General features: G+C 51.6%; 1 protein-coding gene across 15 annotated transcripts in view; it reads left to right on the top strand.

Moving 5' to 3' along the window:
• Positions 1-22431, top strand: part of FAM120B (family with sequence similarity 120 member B) — a 94133-nt gene that overhangs the window by 39027 nt on the left and 32675 nt on the right. For all 15 annotated transcript variants that reach the window (XR_010933518.1, XR_010933515.1, XR_010933512.1 and 12 more), the window contains 4 exons: positions 998-1090; positions 12860-13066; positions 14499-14607; positions 17266-17358. Coding sequence is in view for 5 of the 15 variants with exons in the window: in XM_067701473.1 (XP_067557574.1) it covers positions 998-1090; positions 12860-13066; positions 14499-14607; positions 17266-17358 (502 nt within the window). In the remaining 10 variants the exon portion in view is untranslated. The remainder of the gene's footprint in view (positions 1-997; positions 1091-12859; positions 13067-14498; positions 14608-17265; positions 17359-22431) is intronic.

The following is a 22431-nucleotide window of genomic DNA, read 5'->3' as shown; positions in this document are numbered from 1 at the left end:
TAGGTAGTGTCTTTTAAAATCAGCCTTCTGCAGAAGTTGCTAATGGCAAGAAGTAGAACTAACTGCTGACAAACCTGTCTAAGCAGAGAGAGGTGAGGGTTTATGGGTTTAAAAAAAATACTTCCTGCTTGGCCTTGCTTCTGTGGATGGGGATCTTTTTTCTTGGTCACGAGTGCTGCACGTTTGTAGATTTCTTGGTTTTTCCCTGAAATAATTACAGCTGTCATTTATACAAAGGCAGCAACTATTTTGGAGTAAACATGGAAATGGACAGTGACGGGACCAGGGTGGCATTTGGTGGCTGAGCCTTGTGACCCTGTGAGGAGGGTGCAGAGGTGTTGCCGATGGCCGGGCCTGGCGCCGTCTTTGATCTCCATCCCCTCCTTCTTTCCAGGGTCCATCTCTTTCTCCATATCTCTGTCTCTCCTTGTTTCTCACTCACACTTTGGTTAGACTCTTTGATTCCACAAAGGATGGGAGGGGACTCATATCTGGGGAATCCTGGTTTCCTTTAAACTGGGATCTGAGGACACAGTTGATGTCTGGGGCTGGCAAGGGTGGGTGTTTATCCCAGCTCTGATCACTCTGGCTCAGGCCAGCTGTGGGTGCTCTCCGTCTGCAAACCCCTGAATTGTCAGTTCTGGAAATATGTGTCAAAACTTGATGACCTGTGTTGCTCCAAGACTTAGACTTGGTCATAGCTCAGGCTTTCCCCAGGCGCTCTGGAGCGTTCTGCCTTGCTAATGAGTAACAGGCTCCCCAGTCCAGCTTGGCCCTAGGTGTCGTGGAGATTTTCACACCAGGGACTGTGGGTGGTGGGAGAAAAGACCCTGCTCACCTCCACTGGCGTCTCTTCTGCTGCCTCTGTGTGTGTGTGTGTGTGTGTGTGTGTGTGTGTGTGTGTGTGTGTGTGTATGTGCACATGCATGTGTCTCCTGCCTATATTTGGTCCGAGCTGGTTTTCCTGGGGCTGACGCTGGCTCTCTCTCCCACGCAGGTGGACACCCTCTGTCTGGAGGATCTACATGCCTTCATTGCACAGGCCCTGTGCCTCGAAGGAAAGACCACCATGGAGCTTGCAGACTTGCAGGTACTGACTGTCACACCTCTAAGGATGGCCCGCCTGACCAAAGGGGTGGCACACTTGCCAGCCTTCTTTACATTTGGTTGTTTTACAGGAACATTCCCCATGACTTATTTATTTTGTAACTGGAAATTTTTTACCTTCTGAACCCCTTGACCCATTTGGCCCACCTCCTACCCCGCCTCTGGCAACCACTAATCTGTTCTCTGTGTCTATCAGTTTGTTTTTGTTTTTGTTTTGTTTTGTTTTGTTTTAAGATTCCACATAGAAGTGAAATCGTATGTCATTTGTCTTCCTCTGATTTATTTCACTTAGCGTCATGCCCTCAATCCATGTTGTCACAAATGACGAGATTTCATTCTTTTTTTACGGCTGAATAATATTCCATTGTGTGTGTGTATGTATGTGTGTGTGTGTAACAGTTTCTTTATCCATTGCACTCATCGGTGGACACTTACACTTAGGTTGTTTGCGTGTCTTGGCTGTTGTAAATAGTGCTGCCGTGAACATAGGAGTGCAGATCTCCTCGAGATAGTATTTTTATTTTTTTCTGATAAATACCCAGAAGTGGAATTGCTGGATCATATAGTAGTTCTGTTTTTAACTTTTAAGAGCCTCCATGCTGTTTTTCAGAGTGGCTGCACCAATTTACGTTCCCACCAATGGTGCATAAAGGTTCCCTTTTCTCCACACCCTCTCCAACATTTGTTACTTCTTGCTTTTTGATGATGGCCATTCTAACAGTTATGAGGTGATATCTCATTGTGGTTTTGATTTGCATTTCCCTGATGATTAGTGATGTTCAGTACCTTTTCACGTCCCTGTTGGCCATCTGTATGTGTTCTTTGGAAAAATGTCTATTCAGATCTTCTGCCCATTTTTTAAGCAGATTGTTTTGTTTTTTTGCTATTGAGTTTTATGAGTTATTTATATATTTTGAATATTAACCCCTTGTCAGATACATGATTTGCAAATGATTTCTCCCATTCAGTAGGTTACCTTTTCATTTTGTTGATGGTTTCCTTTTCCGTGCAGAAGACTTTTTTCCTTTTTTTTCGGTATAGTTGATGTACAATAGTATATGTTACAGGTATACAGCACAATGATTCACAGTTTTAAAGGTTATATTCCATTTATAGTTTTTATAGTTATAAAATATTGGCTTTATTCCCTGTGTTGTACAATATATCTGTGTAGCTTATTTTTTTTATACATAGTAGTTTATATCTTTTAATCTGCAGAAGCATTTTAGTTTGCTGTATTCTCACTTGTTTATTTTTGCCTTTGCTGCCTGTGCTTTGGGTGTCAAATCCAAAAAAGTCATTGCCAAGACTGATGTCAAGGAGCTTACTGCCTGTGTTTTTTTCTAGTAATTTTATTTTTTCTGCTCTTATGTTCAAGTCTTTAATCCATTTTGAGTTGATCTTTGTGTATGGTGTAGATACAGTTTCATTGTTTTGTATATGACTGTCCAGTTTTCCCAATATCACTTGTAGAGACTGTCCTTTCCCCATGGTATATCCTTGGCTCCTTTGTTGACCACTTATGCATGGATTTTTTTCTGGGCTGTCTATTCTGTTCTGTTGACCTTTGTGTCTGTTTTTGTGACAGTACTAACTGTTTTGTTTACTGTAGCTTTGAGATACAGTCGGAAGTCAGGGAGTGTTATGCCTCCAGCTTTGTTCTTTTTTCTCAAGATGGCTTTGGCTATTTGGGGTCTTTTGTTCCATACAAATTTTAGGAGTGTCCTATTTCTGTGAAAAATGCCGTTGGTATTTTGATTGGATTGCATGGAATCTGTAGATTGCCTTGGGTAGTATGGTCATTTTAACAATATTCATTCTTCCAATCCATGAGCATGGTATATCTTTCCATTTGTAGAAAGGTCCTTTTAAATGATATGTGTATTTACACGTTTATTAAAAATCCAGGTGATGGGGCTTCCCTGGTGGCGCAGTGGTTGAGAGTCCGCCTGCCGATGCAGGGGACCACGGGTTCGTGCCCCGGTCCGGGAAGATCCCACACACCACAGAGCGGCTGGGCCCTTGGGCCATGGCCGCTGAGCCTGCATGTCCGGAGGCTGTTCTCCGCAACGGGAGAGGCCACAACAGTGAGAGGCCCCCGTACCGCAAAAAAAAAAAAAAAAATCCAGGTGATTAGATTATATTTGTAAAGATTATAGCACATTTTATATATATATACTGTACACACATTCATTTACAGACGTAGAAGTCTGCTATATATGAAATCAAAGAATACAGGAACTCTTAATCTGCAGGAATATAAAAGAAGAAAGAAGAAAAACAGTATTACTTGGCACTAAAAAAAAAAAGACAGGCTTTTTTATAAAGCAGGGAAGGCAGTGACCAAGGACACTGGTCTCCTGGGTGCTGAGAGCACAGTGGGGCCAGGCCGTCCATCTGTCAGTCAGTCTCCAGTCGCTACTCTGTCCTCTCTGAATGCTGGGTATGTACTTGCTAGTTTTCCTGTCAGCGTCGTAACTGTCCATGTGTGCGTTCCGCCTACAGCTCTAGAGGACAGGGTCTGCTCACGTGGTCCTTTCATACTTGGTTTGTACAGCCCATAGGAACACACGTGCATGCATATAGATAGAGATGCAGGTGCATGGCTAGCAGGGAAAGTCAGTTAAGTAGTATTCTGAATTGTATAGCAAATAAGTCCCCCGTCTTAAGCGACTTGAAAGGGGGAGGGTGGATTCTTAGATTCTTCTATCTGTATCATTTAAGACAGGGATACCTCAGCCAGAGAATAATCACGGGTAAGGTATCACATGTCATGATGTGTGAGTTCCTGTGGTCACTTGCCCCTGTCCTTTCCTGGTTCCTGCCCATTGGGCGGTGGTGGGAGGAGCCCTGGGCCTCAGGAACCCTGGCTCCTGCTGTGTCCTGTGAGCAGTACCTCTAACTTGGGTGCCCTGTGTGCCTGTCCAGGAATGTAAAAGGGGTGCACGTAGCTGCCTTGCTCACCCCCAGGGTTTCGTCAGACTTGGGCACGTGCCCAGAGTGTTGTGTAAAGTCCTCTATGAAGCTTACTGTCACTGAGCCTAGCGGAGCCCAGGCCTGGCGTCCCAGCCAGACTGCGTGCTCTCAGAGCCTCTTTGCTCCGCCCCAGGGTGCTCCGTGGTTTAAATTTGCTTTCACTCTTTCCTTTTGGAATGAGCCAAAGAGACACTGGGGCTTTGTTTGCCTGTCAGTTCCTCTCTGCTGCATTGGGTCCCTGAAACCAACAAAACGATAAACCATCTGCTTTCAGGGGGAGGCCCCCAACTGCTGGAACATTCCAGGCTCACCTCTCCCACCCCCGGCGCTCGGGGAGACCTATCTGAGCCACCCCGAAGCCTAGCTTACAGGAGGTGGCTGGCATCTTTCCTGGCACTACCAGGGCTCCTTGGAAAGTTCTTGGTCTTTTTTTTTTTTTTTCCCTTGCGGTACGCGGGCCTCTCACTGTTGTGGCCTCTTCCGTTGTGGAGCACAGGCTCCGGACGCGCAGGCCCAGCAACCACGGCTCACGGGCCCAGCCGCCCCGCGGCACATGGGATCCTCCCGGACCGGGGCACGAACCCGCATCCCCTGCATCGGCAGGCGTACTCCCAACCACTGCGCCACCAGGGAAGCCCTCTTGGTCATTTTTGATTGGGAAATTAAAAGGAAAAGAAATAGGAGTTAATGGAAAGGAAAATTCTGCTCTGAAATTCGAGCTATACCACATTAGCAAGGGGTCTGCTGTGAGCATAGCATCTCATCGCCCCGGTGAGGATGTTTCAAGATTTACTGGACACGTGACGATTGGGGCTGCTCCACGGCTGGACCCTCTCTGCCTCCTATTGGGTGCCGGTCGAAGGCCCAGTGCTCAGCACATTTCGTATTGAAGGCAGTGCTGTGCCTTGGCGCTGAGTGCACGGGACCGCAGGCAGTTCAGCCAGAGCCCTGTGTCTTGGGCTTCGACTCCAGAGTGTGTTGGAGCCACATTAAGAAGCCACAGCTCCTTTTCCACGTGGGTTCCCCAGCGTCGTGTCATCCCCCCAGCAGCCATGCACCTCTCAGGTGGGGAGCAAACGCAGCGTGTGTGAAAAGCAGGTGTAGACGTCTTCATCGAGAGATCTCTACGTAATATTGCCTTGGCTGGTAAATCCTCACTTTCTAAATCACTCTAAGTCCCATAGGCAAAAATCAAAATGCTTTGAGGACGTATTGAGATCACATTCTTAGAGCACATCAAAATAGTATGCTCTGCTGATTAACTCACTGGAACAGCCACAGAAACACAGGATTGTGTAAAAGTACACTCAGATTTAGAAAAATGCTTTCATTATTAGGCAGCTCAAAATTGGATGAATGAGTGAATAGTAGAAATAGAATCTATTGAAAGTTTTAGTAGACTTTTTAAAGTTGTTTTGTAAACATAGGAGATGAGTGCTCCAGACAGATTAAATGAGATGAATGGGTAGGAAACCTGGTTTCCATATTTTCCTCATTTTTATTCTCTCTGGCATGCTTACGACTTTCAAATGCTTGTCCCAGGCAGGATATCGTTGAGTGACTTTGGGAGGGAAGAGAGGTAGTGAGAGGGCTCAGGGTGCCTGGAGCCCAGAGTCCAGAAGGCCTGGTGCCCAGCGGTGGCAGCAGTCCCAGTTTCGCGTGGTTTGTATCACAGTACAGGTCCTGGTACTCGGTCCAGAAGATGCGGTCTCTCCGGGTGAGCACGAGCGTTGTGAAGAGACCGTAAGGTGCACAGTGGGGAACACGGCTGACGAGCCCTTGAGGGAACTGGCCGTGAGGGCTGGTCACGCCTCCTCCCTGAGTCCATCTGCAGTGCTCAGACAGGTTCTCCGGGCGAGAGGAGCCCGGGGAGAATGGCTGTGCCCCTGGGAGGGGGCTGGGGGCCCTTGTTAAGTGAAGGCGTGTGGGTGTGAGGGCAGCGACGGAGCTGGCGGGACGCCTCCTTGAGAGTCGGGAGAGATCTCGGCCCGCCCTCCCGGGCCCGTAACGGTTCAGAAGGGTCGATCTCTCCCCCACCAGACACCGGGGGTGTGCGCTCGGACAGGAGAGAGCGAGGGAGGGCCAAACCCAGCCCGCGCCCGCCCCCGACACAGCCACGCTCAGTCGCTCACACATTGTCTGTGGACGCGTTCACATCCCAGCCGCAAAACCGGGTGGTTGCGATAGATGCTCTCTGCCCTTCCCAGACAGCTGGCCAGCAGCCCTGGGCGTGAACCTGAGAGCTGGTTGGTGGGCACGGACGCTCAGGGTCAGAGGAGGGGTCTGTGTGTACATGCCTGGCATAGTTCACAGCGGCCCAGCTTTAGAATCTGAGCTATTCACATTTGGGTTTTCGTCCCTCTCCTGTTTTTGTCTTGAATCATAAGCAGATGTTACAACTTCTTACTGCTTCTTACTACAAACATTCAGGTATTAAGACTTCAGCACTCTGGCTTTGAAACTGTCTCTAGCCTCTGTTCTCCCCTTTCCAGGCCACTCACACCCCAGGGTAGATTAAAGATTTTGATGCTCAGAATCTGCACTTTTCCAAGTAGGCTGGCCTTCCAGGCCCTCTGATTCTGTCTGCCCTGGTGTCTGTCTTGCAGTCCAGCCCCCGTGAAGCAGGCCCTCCACAGACCCCAGCTTTCCATGCCCACCAAGACCCAGCGCTCACCACCAAGGTGACTTCTTTCCTTCTGCAAATACCTGTAGTTACTCCTGGTTACCTGTACTTGCTGATAACACATAAATACCTGTAGTTACTCCTGGTTACCTGTTTTTGGCAATTACACAGGTGCTGTGTGATCCCTCTTCCAGTGTTGCAGGATCTGCTTCAGAACCATGTTCTTCCTTTTCTCAGCGTGGGTCTCTTACTGTAACGCTGCTCTTGGATACGTGTCCCCTTTCTCATGTCGTTCAGACTGTTCTTAAACTCCTTGGCTTGTGGCTTCTTCAAGAGTGGGGACTCCGCTTTATTCATCTTTGTGTATTCTCTGGTACCTATGCTTCTGAGTAACTTAGCAGGTACTCAGCTAGTATTTGTTCAAATGAATTGAGATACATCCTTCCTGGGGCAGAGTAGGGGGCGGGCCGAGTGTTTATAACTTCCATGGAGCCCCCTTGTGTGTCGTATGTACTCAAATAATTGTCAGTTTGCTTAATGTTTGTATAAACCGCTGTGATGTTGGTAGGTGTCCTTTTTATCTTCATGAATAAGAGCCTTTCACATAAAATGTGTTTTTCTACAGCAGAAACGGACCTCAGACGTAATTTCAGTTTCACCTTTCTTTTTCTACAGCAATGTGATTTCTTTTACAAACCCCATCCCATTGGTTGCGGTATATATTCCGGGGTTGAGCGGGTGGGCACCCCCCGAGACACTGTGCCAACTCGCTCTACCAGTGGGGGCCGGGCTCCCCCGCCCCGCTGCCCCCGTGCCTGCTCACCTCCCACATCAGCCGGGCAGCAAAGCTCTGACACCTTGCACAGAGTTTCTTCCCCAGACCCCACCTGCCAGAGGCGGAGCTCGCTGGCTGCCTGGCAGTCCCCCTGCGGGCTCTGAGCTCCACTCGCCCGAGGCGCCTCCCCTTCCTGCCCCACGCCTGCCCCTTCCTCTTGCTCACTCTCCACACGTGGGGCACATTGGAGGTCTTTCAGGTTCTCCGGGGGTGAGGCTTTTGAAAGTGAGAGGTCGGAACTTGGCAGTTTTGCCCTTTCCTGTCCCCATGTACTGATGGCACAGAGGCTTAGGTGACTGAAGGCCTTAAGGAAGAACGGGAAGAAGGGTGGAGTTACGGTTACAATTACCTTACTACATTTTTTGGTAAAGATTAGCCTTTTACCATTCTTTCAGTCCCTTTCTGCAGTTTTGTACTTGTAAACATAATGGCAGACCTCATGGTGGTCGTGGACCCTGGAGCCACCTTCCTTCTGACTGGATCACTCGAGGCTGCAAGAGCTGCCTGAGATGAGGTGACGGGGCGGGGGAGATGAGTGCAGCTTCGAAGCCATAGGACGTCTGCATGTGTTCAGGTGGCTCTGAGTCTGGAGAGGGGTCAGGACCAAGGAGGCGGTCTGGAGTGGACATTGCGGGTGGTAACACTGTGGGAATAGCAGGCTTCATCCTGCCAGCCGTATGTGGGCTGTGCTGCTCCCATAGGTATTTCCTCTGTCACATAGTTTTTCGTGAAGGAAAACTTGACTTCAGACCAAGCTGCATGTTCTCTTCTTTCCTCTGTTCTTGGGTCCTTTCTGTGAGCCACAAAGCACTCTAGTAGGAATTGTTTTTCCTGTTGGTTGCCTGTGGTCATCCATTCTGAACCTTAGGTGTAGGTCAGGATGGAGTTGGAAGTTAGGAGTGCGTCCAGAGGCTGTCTCCTCATGCCCTGCGCGTGCGGGGGCTGCAGATCAGAAGGTTATGGCTGGCAGGCCTGTCAGTCCTGCCGGACCCAGCACGCCCGAGAAAGCCACTGACTTTAGCCAGGTGGGGATTTTGTTTCTATGTGTGGCGAGTTCAGAAAACCTGCAGTTGTTCCACAGGGTATTGTGGGTATTTTAGTGATGTTACAGGGCGCTGCAGCTGGCCCAATCCTCTGACAGGCGGCCCTTGACAGTTTCTCACTTATTTCATTTTACTCTCTTCCGCTTTTGTTCCTTGCAAGTGTCCATTTAAATTCTAGGAGTGCATCTCAACACAGTTTACTTTTGCCTGGATTAAAGATGTGGCGTAAAAACGACATTGGATAAGAGCGTGTACAGGAGAAATGGAATTTTCATCTCGCTTGCTGAGGGCAGGAGCCGTGTAACGACTGCCCACGCAGGCCTCAGTGTTACCCTCGGGGCAGCACCTGTCGTCTCGTGGTGACCCTGTGTTCGCGAGAAAGAAGAGCTTTCTGGGTGCACTACTGCTGGTGCCTCGTTAAACGGTGCCCTGCCTCTGATTTCTTTTTCCCTCTAAGGTAGGATCAGAAGGTGGTAGGCTTCCCCACACAGCCTTCACACGTCACTTATTTACATGTAAATCCAGCAGCTGTTTTGAAAGTACCCACTGTGTGGACAGCCCTCCTGCAGTGACCCACCTGACACGCTTGCCCCTGCTGTGTTCTCACAGGCTTACCTGTGTGTCAGACAGATGCACTCGTGTTATCCTCCACTTACAGATGAGTGGCTCTCCAGGGCCTACCAGGTAGTGTCGGCATCCTCCGTACAGACGCAGAGCCCTGCTCCTGTGGTTCCCGTCTTCTCCCCCGACACAGTCATCACGAGTCACGTGCTTGACTCCCTGTCTCCTGCCTATTGGCTCGCGTCTCTCCCCGTCCTGGGGGTTGGAGCTGACTCTGGTACCTGGCCCGTGGTTGTGTGGGTGATGTGTAGGTGCCAGCCACCGGCCCCGCTGCCTCAGGCGGCCTCCTGCCCCTGAGCAGCATCATGTCTTGATTCACGGCAGGAGGGAGTGCTGGACAGAGATGGGAGGGTCGGAAGGTAAAGTTGGGAAGCTGCTAGGCTCCGGGGGACTGTTAGTATTGGATTCGAGCCCTGGGCCACCCCTGTTGGACGCGGAGAGTCTGGGGGTCACAGGTAAGTTACTCAGTGCAACATGAGAAGCCTCCAGGGGAGGGTCTCAGCAGACGGCCCCATTTTCGGTGGTCTCTGCCCTCAGGAGCCATCTTTAACAAGCTCTCCTGGAAGCCGCGGGACCCCTGTGTGACTCAGGAGGGCTGAGGAGCAGCCGGCTGTTAGGAAAAGCCGGACCAGCCCCTCGTGCGCCTGCCCCGCAAGGTTCAGGCGGCCTCCTTGGGCTTGTGTTGTACAGTTGTGCCTGCCTGTAGCCACAGAGAACTTAGGTGCAGAACCTCCTGAGTCCAACCGGCCTTTCAGACCAGAGGAGCTCAGAGTTTGCCTTTGCTTTGTTTTCTGGTGAGTGGTAACGAGTCTGCAGTGCTCTCCTTGCCGTGTCTGGATTTCCACCTGGTTTTAGGACAGTCGCTGTGGTGAAGCAATGCCTGAAAGGGAGCATCGGCTGACTGGGGGTTTTGGCCTCCGTGTGTACATAACTGCTAATACCTTAGCGTATAGACACCACACAGTTGAGCTGTTTACTGTTAAAATATTGACTGTGAGGCTTTGCGGCGCTAGAACTGGTCTTTCTGGTTTCTGTGTCCGCATTAGATGCTCCATCACCTCAGCAGGAAGTGCTCAGGGCTCGGCTCCTCCTTGTCTTCATTCCAAAGCACCTTGAATCCTGTTTCCAAAATACGGCCGCTTTTATTTATGACTTTTATTGGTAAGGCCATACCGTAGCCACATGGAATTAGTCCGTGCTCACCAGCGACTCCGAGTCTGGATTCAGGGTCAGCCTTCTGCCACACTGACTTGTTCCCTAAATTCCAGTTCTTTGGGGAAGAAGAGGAGTTGCTATGTGACTTTCTCTGTTGCTGGAAGATACCCGCAGATTTTGATTCTGCAACCTGTGAAAATCTTCTGCTCTTTCAACACAACCAACTGTTTATTTTTGGAATACAGACTTGGTTTAACATTTGAAAACCGGTGTGATTCACTTCGTTAGTACCACGCACGATGCAGAGAAAGTATTCGGTTGAATTCAGTACCTGTTTGTCGTAAAAAGTCTCGGCAGACCAGGACTGGAGGGGAATTTCCTTAATCCAACAGAGTAGCTACAACAGAAATCAGACCTGATGGTAAAACAGTGGACGTTTTTCCACTCTGGTGGGAGTGAGTCAGGGGTGCCTTCTTCCACCACTTCCCTTACACTGGAAGAAGAGAATAAAACTGTCATTATTGACAGGTGGCGTGGTTGTGTATGTGGAAAATCCAGATCTACAGGGCAACCATTAGAATTACTAAGCAAATTTAACAGGGGCTGGTGCAGAGCCAACATACACAATCCAGGTATATTCTACAGAAACAATAACAAGTAAAAATAGCCCCCGCATTTTTTGTGTTTACACTAACATCAAAGAAAAAATATGAAGTACTTAGGAAAAATCAACAGCTGGGCCAGGTCTCCACACTGGCAACCATAAAGCATTGCTGACAGGATGCGCTCCTGGGCTGGAAACAGGCTCACTGTTTAAAGATGCCCGTTGTCCGCAGCGTGGTTCATAGGCTCAGCATCCCCAGTCAGCCCTGCAGGCAGTGGCGTGTGACAGCCCGGAGGGGTGAATGGCCTGGGGAGACCCCAGCAACGTCAGCCCAGGGAAGCCGGAGCCCGTGTGTGCACTCCACTTCCGGAGCCGGTTCCGTCAGCTCACTGGCGAGCAAGCCCGTTCCTGCTTTGAGGAGTCGGTTAGCGCTACCTCTGGGGACAGTGGGTGTGACAGGGAGGGGCAGGGGGGCTTCTGTGGTCCTGGTGACATTTGCTTTGTGGCCCAGGTGTTGGTTGCCTGGTTTGTTTGAGAATTCAAGTGGCGCACATAGGATCTGTGCTTTGCAGAGTGGTATACTTCATTTAAACTTTACTTTAAGACAGACAGACAGGTGTCAAAGAGATGAGCAGAAACTGACTCCATTACTGGAAAATGTGCTTCATGAGAGAACTGCCCCCAATACTCAGAAAATACGCAGCCTCTGCGTCAGTTCACCTGACCTTGAGCAGCCATGGTGGGTGCCCTGACCTGGGGCTGAGACCTGCCCCGACCCGTGCGGCCTGCAGTGCAGCCTCGGGGCTGGGCACTTGGCAAAGGGGAATGCGGGAGGTGGAGAAGGTCCAGCGGTGGGCAGGCGGGAAGGTGCTGACTGACACTGCCACTCAGGCCCCCGAGTGGGGTGGTGCCTCTGAGAAATGGAGCATTTGATCTTACTGCACTTAAATTCAAACCTCACCCAGGGCCCCAGCTGCTGGTGTGGACAGTGCGGCTCTAGACAGACAGTACCCCGTGTGCGTGGGTGCACAGGGTGAGGGCTCGACGACTGAAATCAGGGAGACGGTGGAAGGTGCTGATGACAGCGAGGGGCAGATAGCCTGGTGAGGGCGCGGGCAGAGAGACCTGAGGGTCACGACCACGCTTCTCTCAATAAGGGAGGTGAGACCTGACTTAAAAAGGGCATGAACATCTGTCCCTTTTCCTGGTTTACTTCAATTTTGTAAACTATGTGAGATACATAATGACATTTAAAATCGCTGCTGTTTACTTTGAGCAACACAGATCCACCCGATGCCGACACACTGAGTTGAACTTGCCTTGTTAACAAAACCCCGTGGACAGTTGCTGCCTGTCAGTTCACTGTGTGTGGTCAGCACAGGCCACAAATTCCAGAAACACGAGCGATTGAAGGCGAAGGGCGTCTCTGCAGGTTCTCACCAAACGGAGCCCCTGCTGTGTCCAAGAACAGGAAGGAGGTTTGACAGCAGAATAAATATTTTGTATGGGTGTGACCTTAATTTGTAAGAAGTAACAGACTATCAACCCTATGCAGTAATAAGCCATTTTATTCTTAAATGATAGACGTTCGTGTAAAACATATCTAATAATGTTCACAGAACTCAGTGTGATTTTTAAAAATGCGATGACTCATCAGTGTCTAAAATGACCCTGTCTTGGCTTCTCTTTCTTTGCCTTTGCTTTTAAAGGAAGTTTCCCAGTAGGCCCGAGGCTGCAATCCTGTCACTTTCCTGGCAGGTCAGAGCTTTGGCCTTTGCAGCTCCAAGGGTGTCTCTGTGTGCGGAGCACGTCGCACCCCGAGGGCGCAGCGCCTCTGGTTCTCTGCCCGAGTGGCGGCTGCCTCCTCACCTTCTCTGTGCGTCTTGTCTCCACAGCTCGAGCACGTCGACCCCAGGGCTGTGCAGCTGGGTACCCTCCTGGTCCGCGGCCTCACCACCCTGGTGCTGGTCAACAGTGCCTGCGGCTTCCCTTGGAAAACGTCGGACTTCATGCCCTGGAATTTGTTCGATGGGAAGCTGTTTCATCAGAAGTACCTGCAGTCTGAGAAAGGGTACACAGCAGAGGCGCTTGTGGAACAACACGTGAGTTCACAGTTTTCTTTACGCTTAGAAAAAGTAGGTTTGAAATCAGTTGCTCAAATGCATCACGAAAACTCAGAGTCCTCGGCTGGAGGTCAAAAGGGTCCGCAGCACTTTCTGTCCTCACGGTCATTTTACTTTAGGAACAGACCCCAGAAGTCTGCTCTGAGGAGCCGCAGATCCCAGGCTTTGAAATTGACCCAGAAGTCCGTGAGGCTGCTGGTGCCGGTGGTCTCCTCCGCTGTGGTCGTGCCTCAGGCCTCAGGGTCAGCGTTGCTGAAGCTTCTGCCAGAACCTGTGAGGAGGCGGGCGAGCAGCGTCCTGCCCAGTCTCACACATTTTGAATTTTCGAGTGCTTTCGCTGCTTTTCCCCTTTTTGAGTTAAGAATGCACGTTCCCTGCAGAGCTGCCTCTGCAGACATCAGACTAATTCAATAGGAGCGGTGATGATTTGTTACTTGAAAATATTCCCTGAAGGCTGACAGTTTAGTTGGGGTCATTGGCTGCTGTTCTGGCTTTGTAAGTACAACTGCTACACGGTTCCTGGAAGATTTCCAAGTCGGGCCCCGGCCAAGCTCATTTGGAACGTGTGTTAATACCCACAGGACCCTGTGATCAGCGAGAGCTGACTGTCTATGACAGGTCAGCGCTCCACGCCTTCACATCAGATGGAAAACATTACTGACTGATGTGCCGGTAGTGCTGCTTCACACACAGACACAGTCCAGGGCGTCATAGGAATGTAAGTGTTCAGAATTTAGAAGCAGCCACAGTTATGTAGTCAACAAAAGCAGAGTACTGACAAAAATGTCCTGTAAGTGTGGCCTTAGTACCGAATCAGTGAAAGGTAACAGTAGGCCGGGCTCATGGCCTGCACATCACCCATCACGGACCCCTCCCTCCTTTCCTTCCTAATGTCTTGACCAAGTACAAAATGATTACAGGTTCACACTCACTGCTTTAAAACAAGTTAGGGCAGATAGGATCGAATATTCAATAGTACAGATGAGGCTGGAAGGGAAGGTCACATGTTAATTTGTTGTCTGTGGCCTTGCTCTTTCCACTTACTGTCTTACAACCAAGAGGAACTGAGGTGATCACACACTACCGGCATGGATGTTTTAGGTATGATTGTGTGTTAGGGCCATAGATGTCACAGTAGAACTTGAAGGCCCTTTTGGAAATGCTTGTGTAACCTACAGGGGACAGAGAAGGTGTAGCTGCCACTGTCGCCATTCCAGGGCATGCAGGAGAAGATCAGTTTCTAAGAACATCTTGCTGAGTTGCAGTGTGGAAGGGAAACTGCAGCCGTGCTCGCCCACACCGCTGCAGTGTCCTTGGGCACAGTATACTGTGTAGTTTCACTCACGTAGTTGCGTCTCCCGAGTGCCTGCCTGTGTCCGACACTGCTCCGCCCCGTCTGGTGTGTTTGCAGAGGTCCTGGCTCACCAGATTCCACGCCCTGAAGTCAGTCGTGTGCAAGGCCTGCATGAAGGAGAACAGGCCCATCGTCAGCAGGCGGCACTGGCGTTCACACCACTCAGGTGGGTCCCAGCCTCTCGGCCCCGGGAGGGGCCCCACTGCCACGTGCAGCTGCAAGGAGAGGCTGATAAAATTGGAAGAAGAAACAAAATTAAGATGATAGTGTGCTGCTGAGCGGTTTAAGTTCTGGTCCCCGTAGGAGGGAGTTTTCAAAGGGTTCATGTGCTGAGAGTTAAGGACCCTCCTCTGGGGCTCAGCCTCCTTTCCAGGAGGCCCTGAAGTACACACGCCGCTGGGCTGGTGGGCCTTTATTTGACAGAGGTTTGGACTTATTTTTTCTCATGATAAAAGTACATGAGAAAACACTTAGAATATAAAGAAAATAATTAAAAATGAAACCCAAATAACCTTTAATTCTGTCTCCTGAAGGTAACAGATGATGACAGATGTTTTCCTGTGTTTTCGTCTCATTATGATTATACTCTGCATGCTTCTGTGCTCTGTTCTCCTCGGCACTTGACTTCCAGCGTGATCGTGGTCACGGTGGTCAGGCTCCCCTTAAACAGAAGCCCCACCACCACACGCACTGCCTTTGCGTCGTAGCCCCCCGCCTCAAGCTTCCGTTTTTTCTCGTTATACTTGATGCTTTTCTGTGTGTTGTTTCCTTAGGATAGAGTTCCGTTGTTCACAGAATTATAGATCCAAACATAATTGGATTTTAGATAAATGTTGCCAACTTGTTTTCTAAAAACACACGGTCACTTCACACCTTCACCAGAGGGGTTAAGAGTTCCTGTTTCATGCATTCTTGACACCACTTAAAAGTTTGTTTTTCTGACTAATTTGATAGATGAAAAAGCCTGTCTCCTTGATTGGGTGCTGCTTTGTTTATCAGTGAAGTCGGACATCTTGTTCAGTAGCTCATTGTGTTGAGTTCATTTTTAATCACGTTCTCATGTCCTCGTTTGGGTAGGATCTATACCTGTAACTGTAGCAGCCCCATTTTTTCTTGATGGAATAGAGAATTACCCCAAATTCCTACTCCCCCAGACCGTCTTGACTTCTGCTCACACCAGCCCTGCACGTTTCGCTCCGAGAGACTTTGTGCCATGAGGTCGGTGAGGCCTCAGGTCGCGTCCAGCTGCTGCCGGTCAGTGCTGTGTAAAGGGGCTTCCGGCCCCTCCCCACTCCTAATGGTGACAGAGTCCCTCCTGGCCTCGCCCCCTCTCCATCCCTTACCTTTCTCCAGCTGCCTGGAGATAGGCGGCGTTTGAGACCCCAGAGCAAAAGTTTATTCCTTGCAGAAGAAAGAGGCAGCGTTCTCTCTGTGCCCCCTGTTCCCCACATCTGTCGGCAGCATGTCACTCAGGCCGTCTGCCCTGTGAGCGCCGCGCCAGGATTCCTGTCACTAGTGAGATGGGCAGCAGAGCAGTGACAGGCTGGCTGCAGACGTGCAGATGGCAGGGTGCAGCTTTGTCAGCTGCAGCAGTCACTGGGATTTGGATGCCTGAGCCTCCTTCTGCATTTCAGAGTCTGACACTCAGGCTTAAGAGTGCTGTACATGTGACACGTTTTCTTGAAAGCCCTAAGACAGCCTGTGGTTTCACAGAGGTTAATGCTGCAGTACGGTCACTCCTAATACAGACAGGAAACTCTGTGATCTCTTTCTGGTGAAGTGTCTGTAAGATGGCAGACCTGGGTGATCCTGTCGAGTTACTCCAGATTATGGAAGAAACGGTTTCAGCAGATAATCATGAGTCAATTTACGTGATTTGGAAACTGCTCCTTTTTTCTCTCCTCGATGTCATCATTTTCTTCACAAATACAGCCTGATATTCTGTGGTTCACTCCCCTGGGCCCCGGTGGCTCGCCAGCACCGCACAGGTTCTCAGTGGCAGAGCCCAGCCCCTTGGCCCCAGCCCAGCGTCCTTCGGTCACCTGCACGCAGCCGCTGTCTCCTCCTCCCGGGACGAGCTGGTGCCGTTGACACTTGCCGGTGCCTTTCAGGCCGCTCCCCGCCCTCAGCTGGCAACAGTGTGCATGGAGGGCAGGGGCCTGGGGCTGAGCCAGTGCGGAGCCGCCTGCCCGTGTCCTCAGAGCGCTGGTTCGCCCCTGTGGCTGGTGCCGGGCAGGCTTGGCCTCCTTTCTTTATGGAATAGTGTGAGGTACCAAGGTAGTGTTTAGAATCACATTTAAATATGTACTTAGACTTGCTAGTACTAAATTCTAGTAGAGACAGACAGAAGAAAGCGTCAGGGTTTAGGAATTTAGAAGAATTTAGAGTGAGCCGATTGCGTGCCGATGAAGTTTGTGGGGAATTGGGAGGAGAGGGTGGCCTGGTCAGGCCCACCATGTCCCAGAGCCCCGCGTGCTGGTGGCCAGCAGTGTGGGCCTGGGCCTGTGGCCGCTGCCCAGGGCAGCTGCCCGAGGAGGCAGAAAGGAGAACTTACTGCCCTGCTTTGAGGGACCTGACAGGATAGCCTGCTCGTCCCCCCCACAGACTCTCCTGGGAACAGGTTTAAGTGCAGCCCTGAGCCAACCCGGCCGCGGTGCCGTGGCCCCAGCATCTGCATTTTTCAGGGGCTTTCCCTGTGATGGTAAGGACGTTAGAAGTTTGGGAGCTGCCAGCCCAGGGTCGCCTTGCTCTACTCTTAAACACGACTGCCATTTGGAGTTCTGCGTCTGGTAGCTGCTGACGTGCTGATCACGTGTCCCCACAGGGCAGAGGGGCCGACAGGGATCCAGCGACCACAGGATGAGCTCTGGGTACAGCCGGTCTGGCCAAGGACAGCACTGGAGGGACCAGGGGCCAGGTAAGAGGCAGGCGGGGTGGCGGCAGTGTTCCGGAGACTGCCTCGCAGCTGTTTTGGAAATATGTTGTATGTTTACAGGTAAATAAACAGATAAATGTACTGATAGATCTGATTGCTTTGCCTAGTGAAGTGGAGACGTAATTGCCATGCTCGGTGCTAGCCTGCCTCTGCTCACCGCTTTATTCATTTTCTGTCAATTTATTCATCTGTTCAAGACCCAGTTTTTTGTAATTTACTCAAAGGAAGGCTCTTGTAAAGGCTACATATACATACACCCTTCTAATAAGAACACAAACACATTTTCTTATGTTCTATGACTTTTTTTTTTTTTTTTTTTTTGCGGGCCTCTCACTGCTGTGGCCTCTCCCGTTGCGGAGCACAGGCTCTGGACGCACAGGCTTAGCGGCCATGGCTCACGGGCCCAGCTGCTCCGCGGCATGTGGGATCTTCCCGGACCGGGGCACGAACCTGCGTCCCCTGCATCGGCAGGCGGACTCTCAACCACTGCGCCACCAGGGAAGCCCTATGACTTGGTTTTATACGTAAGAGCCTTAACAGTGTGATCTGGGAAGTAAGATGAATCCTTTGCTTCTTATGTGTGTAATACAGATACCTGGTTTGAACGCATAAAGATGAATTTAGTACGTTGTGGCCACGTGGACTCCGAGCCAGGCTGTGTGTGGACTGCTCGTCCCGCGGTGGCCTGTGGGGGGCTGAGTTCTTCCCACTGGTTCTTGGTAGAATCTGCACTTACCTAATGTTAGGAGTCTGTTGGTCGGTTCCGTGAGGCCAGAGTTTATTATGACTGTTCCGGAAATGCCCATCCCTGTGGGGAGAGGAAAGCTTCCCAGAGTTAGACTCACAGTTGCTGCAGCTGTTCCTTTGAGCTTACTTCACCTGCAGTCTCTGCCCTCACAAATGACGCCACCCTCTGTCACTTGAAGCTTCCAGGTGGGCTGGTTGAACAAAGTGAGTAAAGTTCCATCTTCTTAGAGTCCCTGGTCCATTGTTGGGACGGGGTTACTTCCGCCCAGTGCCAGCTAAGTCATCTGAACGATCACGTAGTGCCGTGTCACTGAGCAGGGAAAATACCTCCTTTCCATGACTTCACAGCGAGAAGGTGCTGAGGTTGACTCAGTTGCAGACAGGGCACCCGGAAAACCATAGGCAGGTCTGTGTACGCTCTGGAATCCGAAGGTGATAGCAGTGCTGTGGACTCATGGCCGAGGGCGCAGCCCCTCAGACACTGGGCTGGGGGGCTGTCCATCCGTCACACCTGCGTCGTGCACAGGGACATGCTGCCGATGGCACTCATCTGTCAGCCCCATCCCCCTCTAGCTGGGCAGTGGGACTGCTTGGAAACAGGCAGAATTTCAGCTTCTGACTCTTGAGAACGATGGGCCTTCCTCAGGGGAACCAGGGGGAAGGTATTTCTGAGAGAAGGAGGACCCTGGACAGATATGCGGAGGCCTGGAGGGAAAAAGGCGGGGCTCCCCTCCCCCCGCCCCCACTGGGTTACACGAGGGGTCCGAGGAGAGGGGCAAAGCCGTGCACAGGGGGCCACAGCCGCGGAGGAGCAGGGGCGGCCCTTACCCGGCCGTGCTCTCCCCTCGCGAGGGCCACACAAGACGCCCTTGGTGTCCTGAGCAGGGCGATGCCAGGAGGGGCGGCCGTCAGGCAGCAGACTGTCATCCACATGCCCAGAGCCCGCGGCCTTCAGTGCGGAGCCGGGAGGAAACGTCGTGCGGTTCTGACTGGGTTTGGGTCTCGGTGCTGGCCCTGGGGCCTCGAGGCCTTGTGTGGTGGGCTTGGAGCCGGGTGGGGGCCCGGATCCCCCACTCCAGATACGAGTGCGATGCTGGTCCCCCTGGAGTCAGGCCCCCAGCAGAGTGCGGAGGGCGGGGGAGCTGAGGGCCATCTTTAGCTGCCTGGCCTGGCATGGCCAGGGTCAGCCCTCCCTCCAGAGTCCGCTCCCAAAGCCAGGAGACAGGCCCCTGCCAGTGTCTCTCCAGCCGTCTCCCTTCCCCCCACCACCCTGCGCTCCCCATCGGGGCCTGATGTTCTGTGAACGGCCACCTTCCCTCGCCCCTTTGGCTCAGGCCTGTGCCCTCTCCTTCCTGCTGGGCCTCGGGTCAGGAGAGCCAGGGTGGGAGGCTGCAGGTTGAGACGGGCACCAGGTGGGAGAGGCTGTGACCTCGGGCGCCTGCGGGGGAGCACTTGGCCAGCACCAGGCCATCCTCTAGAGGGCGTGTCACCTCGAACAGCTCCTGCACCACCCCTGGGCCTCATCACTGGGTGTCCGGCCCAGGTACCCCTAGTGTCCTTCTGGCTCTGAGCCCCGAGGTCCTTTGCTGCTGCTTTTTCACGCTGGGACAGTGGCCCTGCAGAGTGCGTAAGAGGCAGACCTGTGTCCTTGGGACGCACCATCGGGTGCAGGCCTCGTGTTGCCCCACGCCGGGTGGCGTTGGGCCTGGTGCGCCCTTGAATTTGAAGCCTGTAGAATAGTACACGCTACAGACTTTCTTTTCTTACTTCACTTGGGTCCAGACAGGCAGAAGCTGTCTCGAAACCTGGGTCCACCACCTGCCAGAGGCCTGGCCTGAGCAAATCACAGATCCTCTGGGGCTGTTCCCTGACGTCTGACCTGGGGCCGGGCTCTTCCTGCAGGCTGTGCTGAGGGCTGGAGGGAAGGCACCCGTGGACCTGGCCTCTGGTGGCCCCTACGCTGTCCTTTCTGAGACCTTGTTCCTCTCCTGCTGTTAGCTCTAGTGTTTCCCTTAATATTTCCACGTTGACCTGTTTTATTAGAGTTATTAGTTTATTAGAGTTGTTTTTCTATCAAAAAGCAAACAAAGTCAACTATACCTCAGTTAAAGCTGTTTTTTAAAAATAAAATAAAGGAAGGAAACAAAGCAAAGCTTGACTGTGCAGGCTTGGCCTGTATGAGTTCAGCCATCACTTGACCACAGGACCAGAAGCCATTGCTTAAACACCAAGTCCTCTCCAGGACATTGCCCTCAACCTGGTCAAAGTTTCCTCTGGTTGCCGGCCAAGGGCCAAGGAGAAAAGGTCGTGAATGTTGGCTTCGTCCTTACTTCCTTGGGATGGCATCAGGAGCATGTTAACATTGAAGGAGAAACAGTTTTCCTTGGATCTACAGTAAACAAAGAAGTTTCTTCAAATTCTGTTGGCAGACAGGAGTAGTGTCTGGCAATTTCTCCTCGTGCAAATTAGAAAAACAGAGTGACTTTCCTTAGGGCGGAAGCGTAGACGCTCACCATCAGCCCTGGTTCCCTGCTGGGGAGGAATCTTCCTCTTGAGACCCCACGTGACTTGACAGCTGGCCCCCTGGGGAGTGACAGGAGCCCTGCTGGCCGTGCAGAGGCCCAGGTGCTGCCCGCGTTCACGTATCCTACATGTGTGGACTGGGCCCTGTGGAGGTTGAGGTCAGGCTGAGTGGTGTTGGTGAAGAGAGCAGTGGACGGACGCAAGCCTGAGAGTAAGCAGGTCAGTGCAGAAGGACGGGGACACCCGGACGCTGAGGGCCTCTGGGAGGCTGGGGGCGGCAGCGTCCCAGTGGGACTGGACCAGAGCACTGGCAGGCAGCTGGTGACTGGAGAACGAGGGGCTCCTCGTTGGTCTGGCGGGCTTTAAGGTGCTGGGAGGAATGATTCAAGGAAGTGGTTGGGTCTGGGGGAAGGAGGGTGAAAGGTTGTCACCTGCAGGAGCACAAGGCCAGGTGTTGCCACCACCTTGGGCTGATGAGAGGGGTCGAGGACGCATGCCAGCAAGGCCTGTGCGTGTCTGCTGAGTCTTCCCACCTGGTCTCGGGCTTCGGGCACGTTGGCAGAGCAGAGGCCCCCGGGGAAATGTGCTGTCTCTTCCCTTCTTCCTCCTCTGCCAGAGACCTGAGCTCTGGGCCCCACAGGTCTCACTACCAAACCTCAAGTGCAGGTCACAGGACCCAGGTCGATACGTGGACTTAAGGAACCGTTGACTCAGGGAATGAGGCCAGAGGTGCAGCTGCGACTCCTCTTTCAGGTGTCGGTGGTTCCCGAGCTGGTGCCGGTGCCTCCGGGGTGTTTTCCCTGTAGACCCAGCACATACGTCTGATAAGGGGTCTTTGAAGGAAACCCCTGCTCTGTCGGGGCCGCAGTAGCCACACCAAAGTCAAGGGGTGCTAGTGCCAGAGGGCTGGGGCTGAAAAACTTCCTCTGGGGGGCCGCAGATCAGAGGCAAGTTGAGGTGGTGAGCGCTGAGTTGGTGTCAGGCTTCGGAATTGAGGAGTAGGTGGTGGAAGTTCCGACAGGACACACATGAACAGCCGGAGTGTGAGCACTTGCGTGTTGCCTGACGTGGAGAGTGCTCAGAAAATGTTACTGCAGTGCACGCCTGTTTCCTAGTTGCAGATGTTTTCATATAGTATGTGTTTCGTACACACACACACACACACACACACACACACACACACACATTTGTGTACATAAAGTCTTTTATTGGGACAGGAATATGTTTTTTCAGGTTAGGTAATCCACTTTTTCAGTTTTATGCTATGATTGAATTATGTCATCTTCACTTGGCCAGCACATTTTTTGCTGGGTATTGTCTACTTTTGAACTCCTGTTTTAGTATTTTTTGGAGATACTAAGGTAGTCCAAGCAGAAGGTTGTCACTATTTCCAGGGCAGAGTTAACAGGCAAAATTCTTCCTATTGGTGAAAAACTAAGAATGCCTCAAAATGAGAGTATTCAGTTACTGCCCAGAAGTTGGGAGATTTCCCACGGCCGCCCCCTGGCCTGATGAGAGGCGAGCCGTTCCATTTGGGCCTGGCCGGCCGAGAGAGGTGAGAATCACAAGCCTGTGAGACCTTTCTGGGCTGAGATCCAGTGAACTAGGGGTGGGGACCCTGGACCAGCAGAGGTGTGAACCTCCCCTCACTAAGGGGGTGAACATCAAAGCTTTCGGAACTTTTAAAATGCTAGCCGGCAGCTAAAGTGAGAATGGTTTAACCTCTTGCATGCTGTTGGTGAGAAATGATGTGTTAAATTCCACAGTCAGTAGCCACAAATTTGC

Source organism: Pseudorca crassidens, chromosome 13 (assembly GCF_039906515.1).
Source record: "Pseudorca crassidens isolate mPseCra1 chromosome 13, mPseCra1.hap1, whole genome shotgun sequence".
Taxonomy (NCBI): domain Eukaryota; kingdom Metazoa; phylum Chordata; class Mammalia; order Artiodactyla; family Delphinidae; genus Pseudorca; species Pseudorca crassidens.
This window is presented reverse-complemented; position numbering and strand designations above follow the sequence as displayed.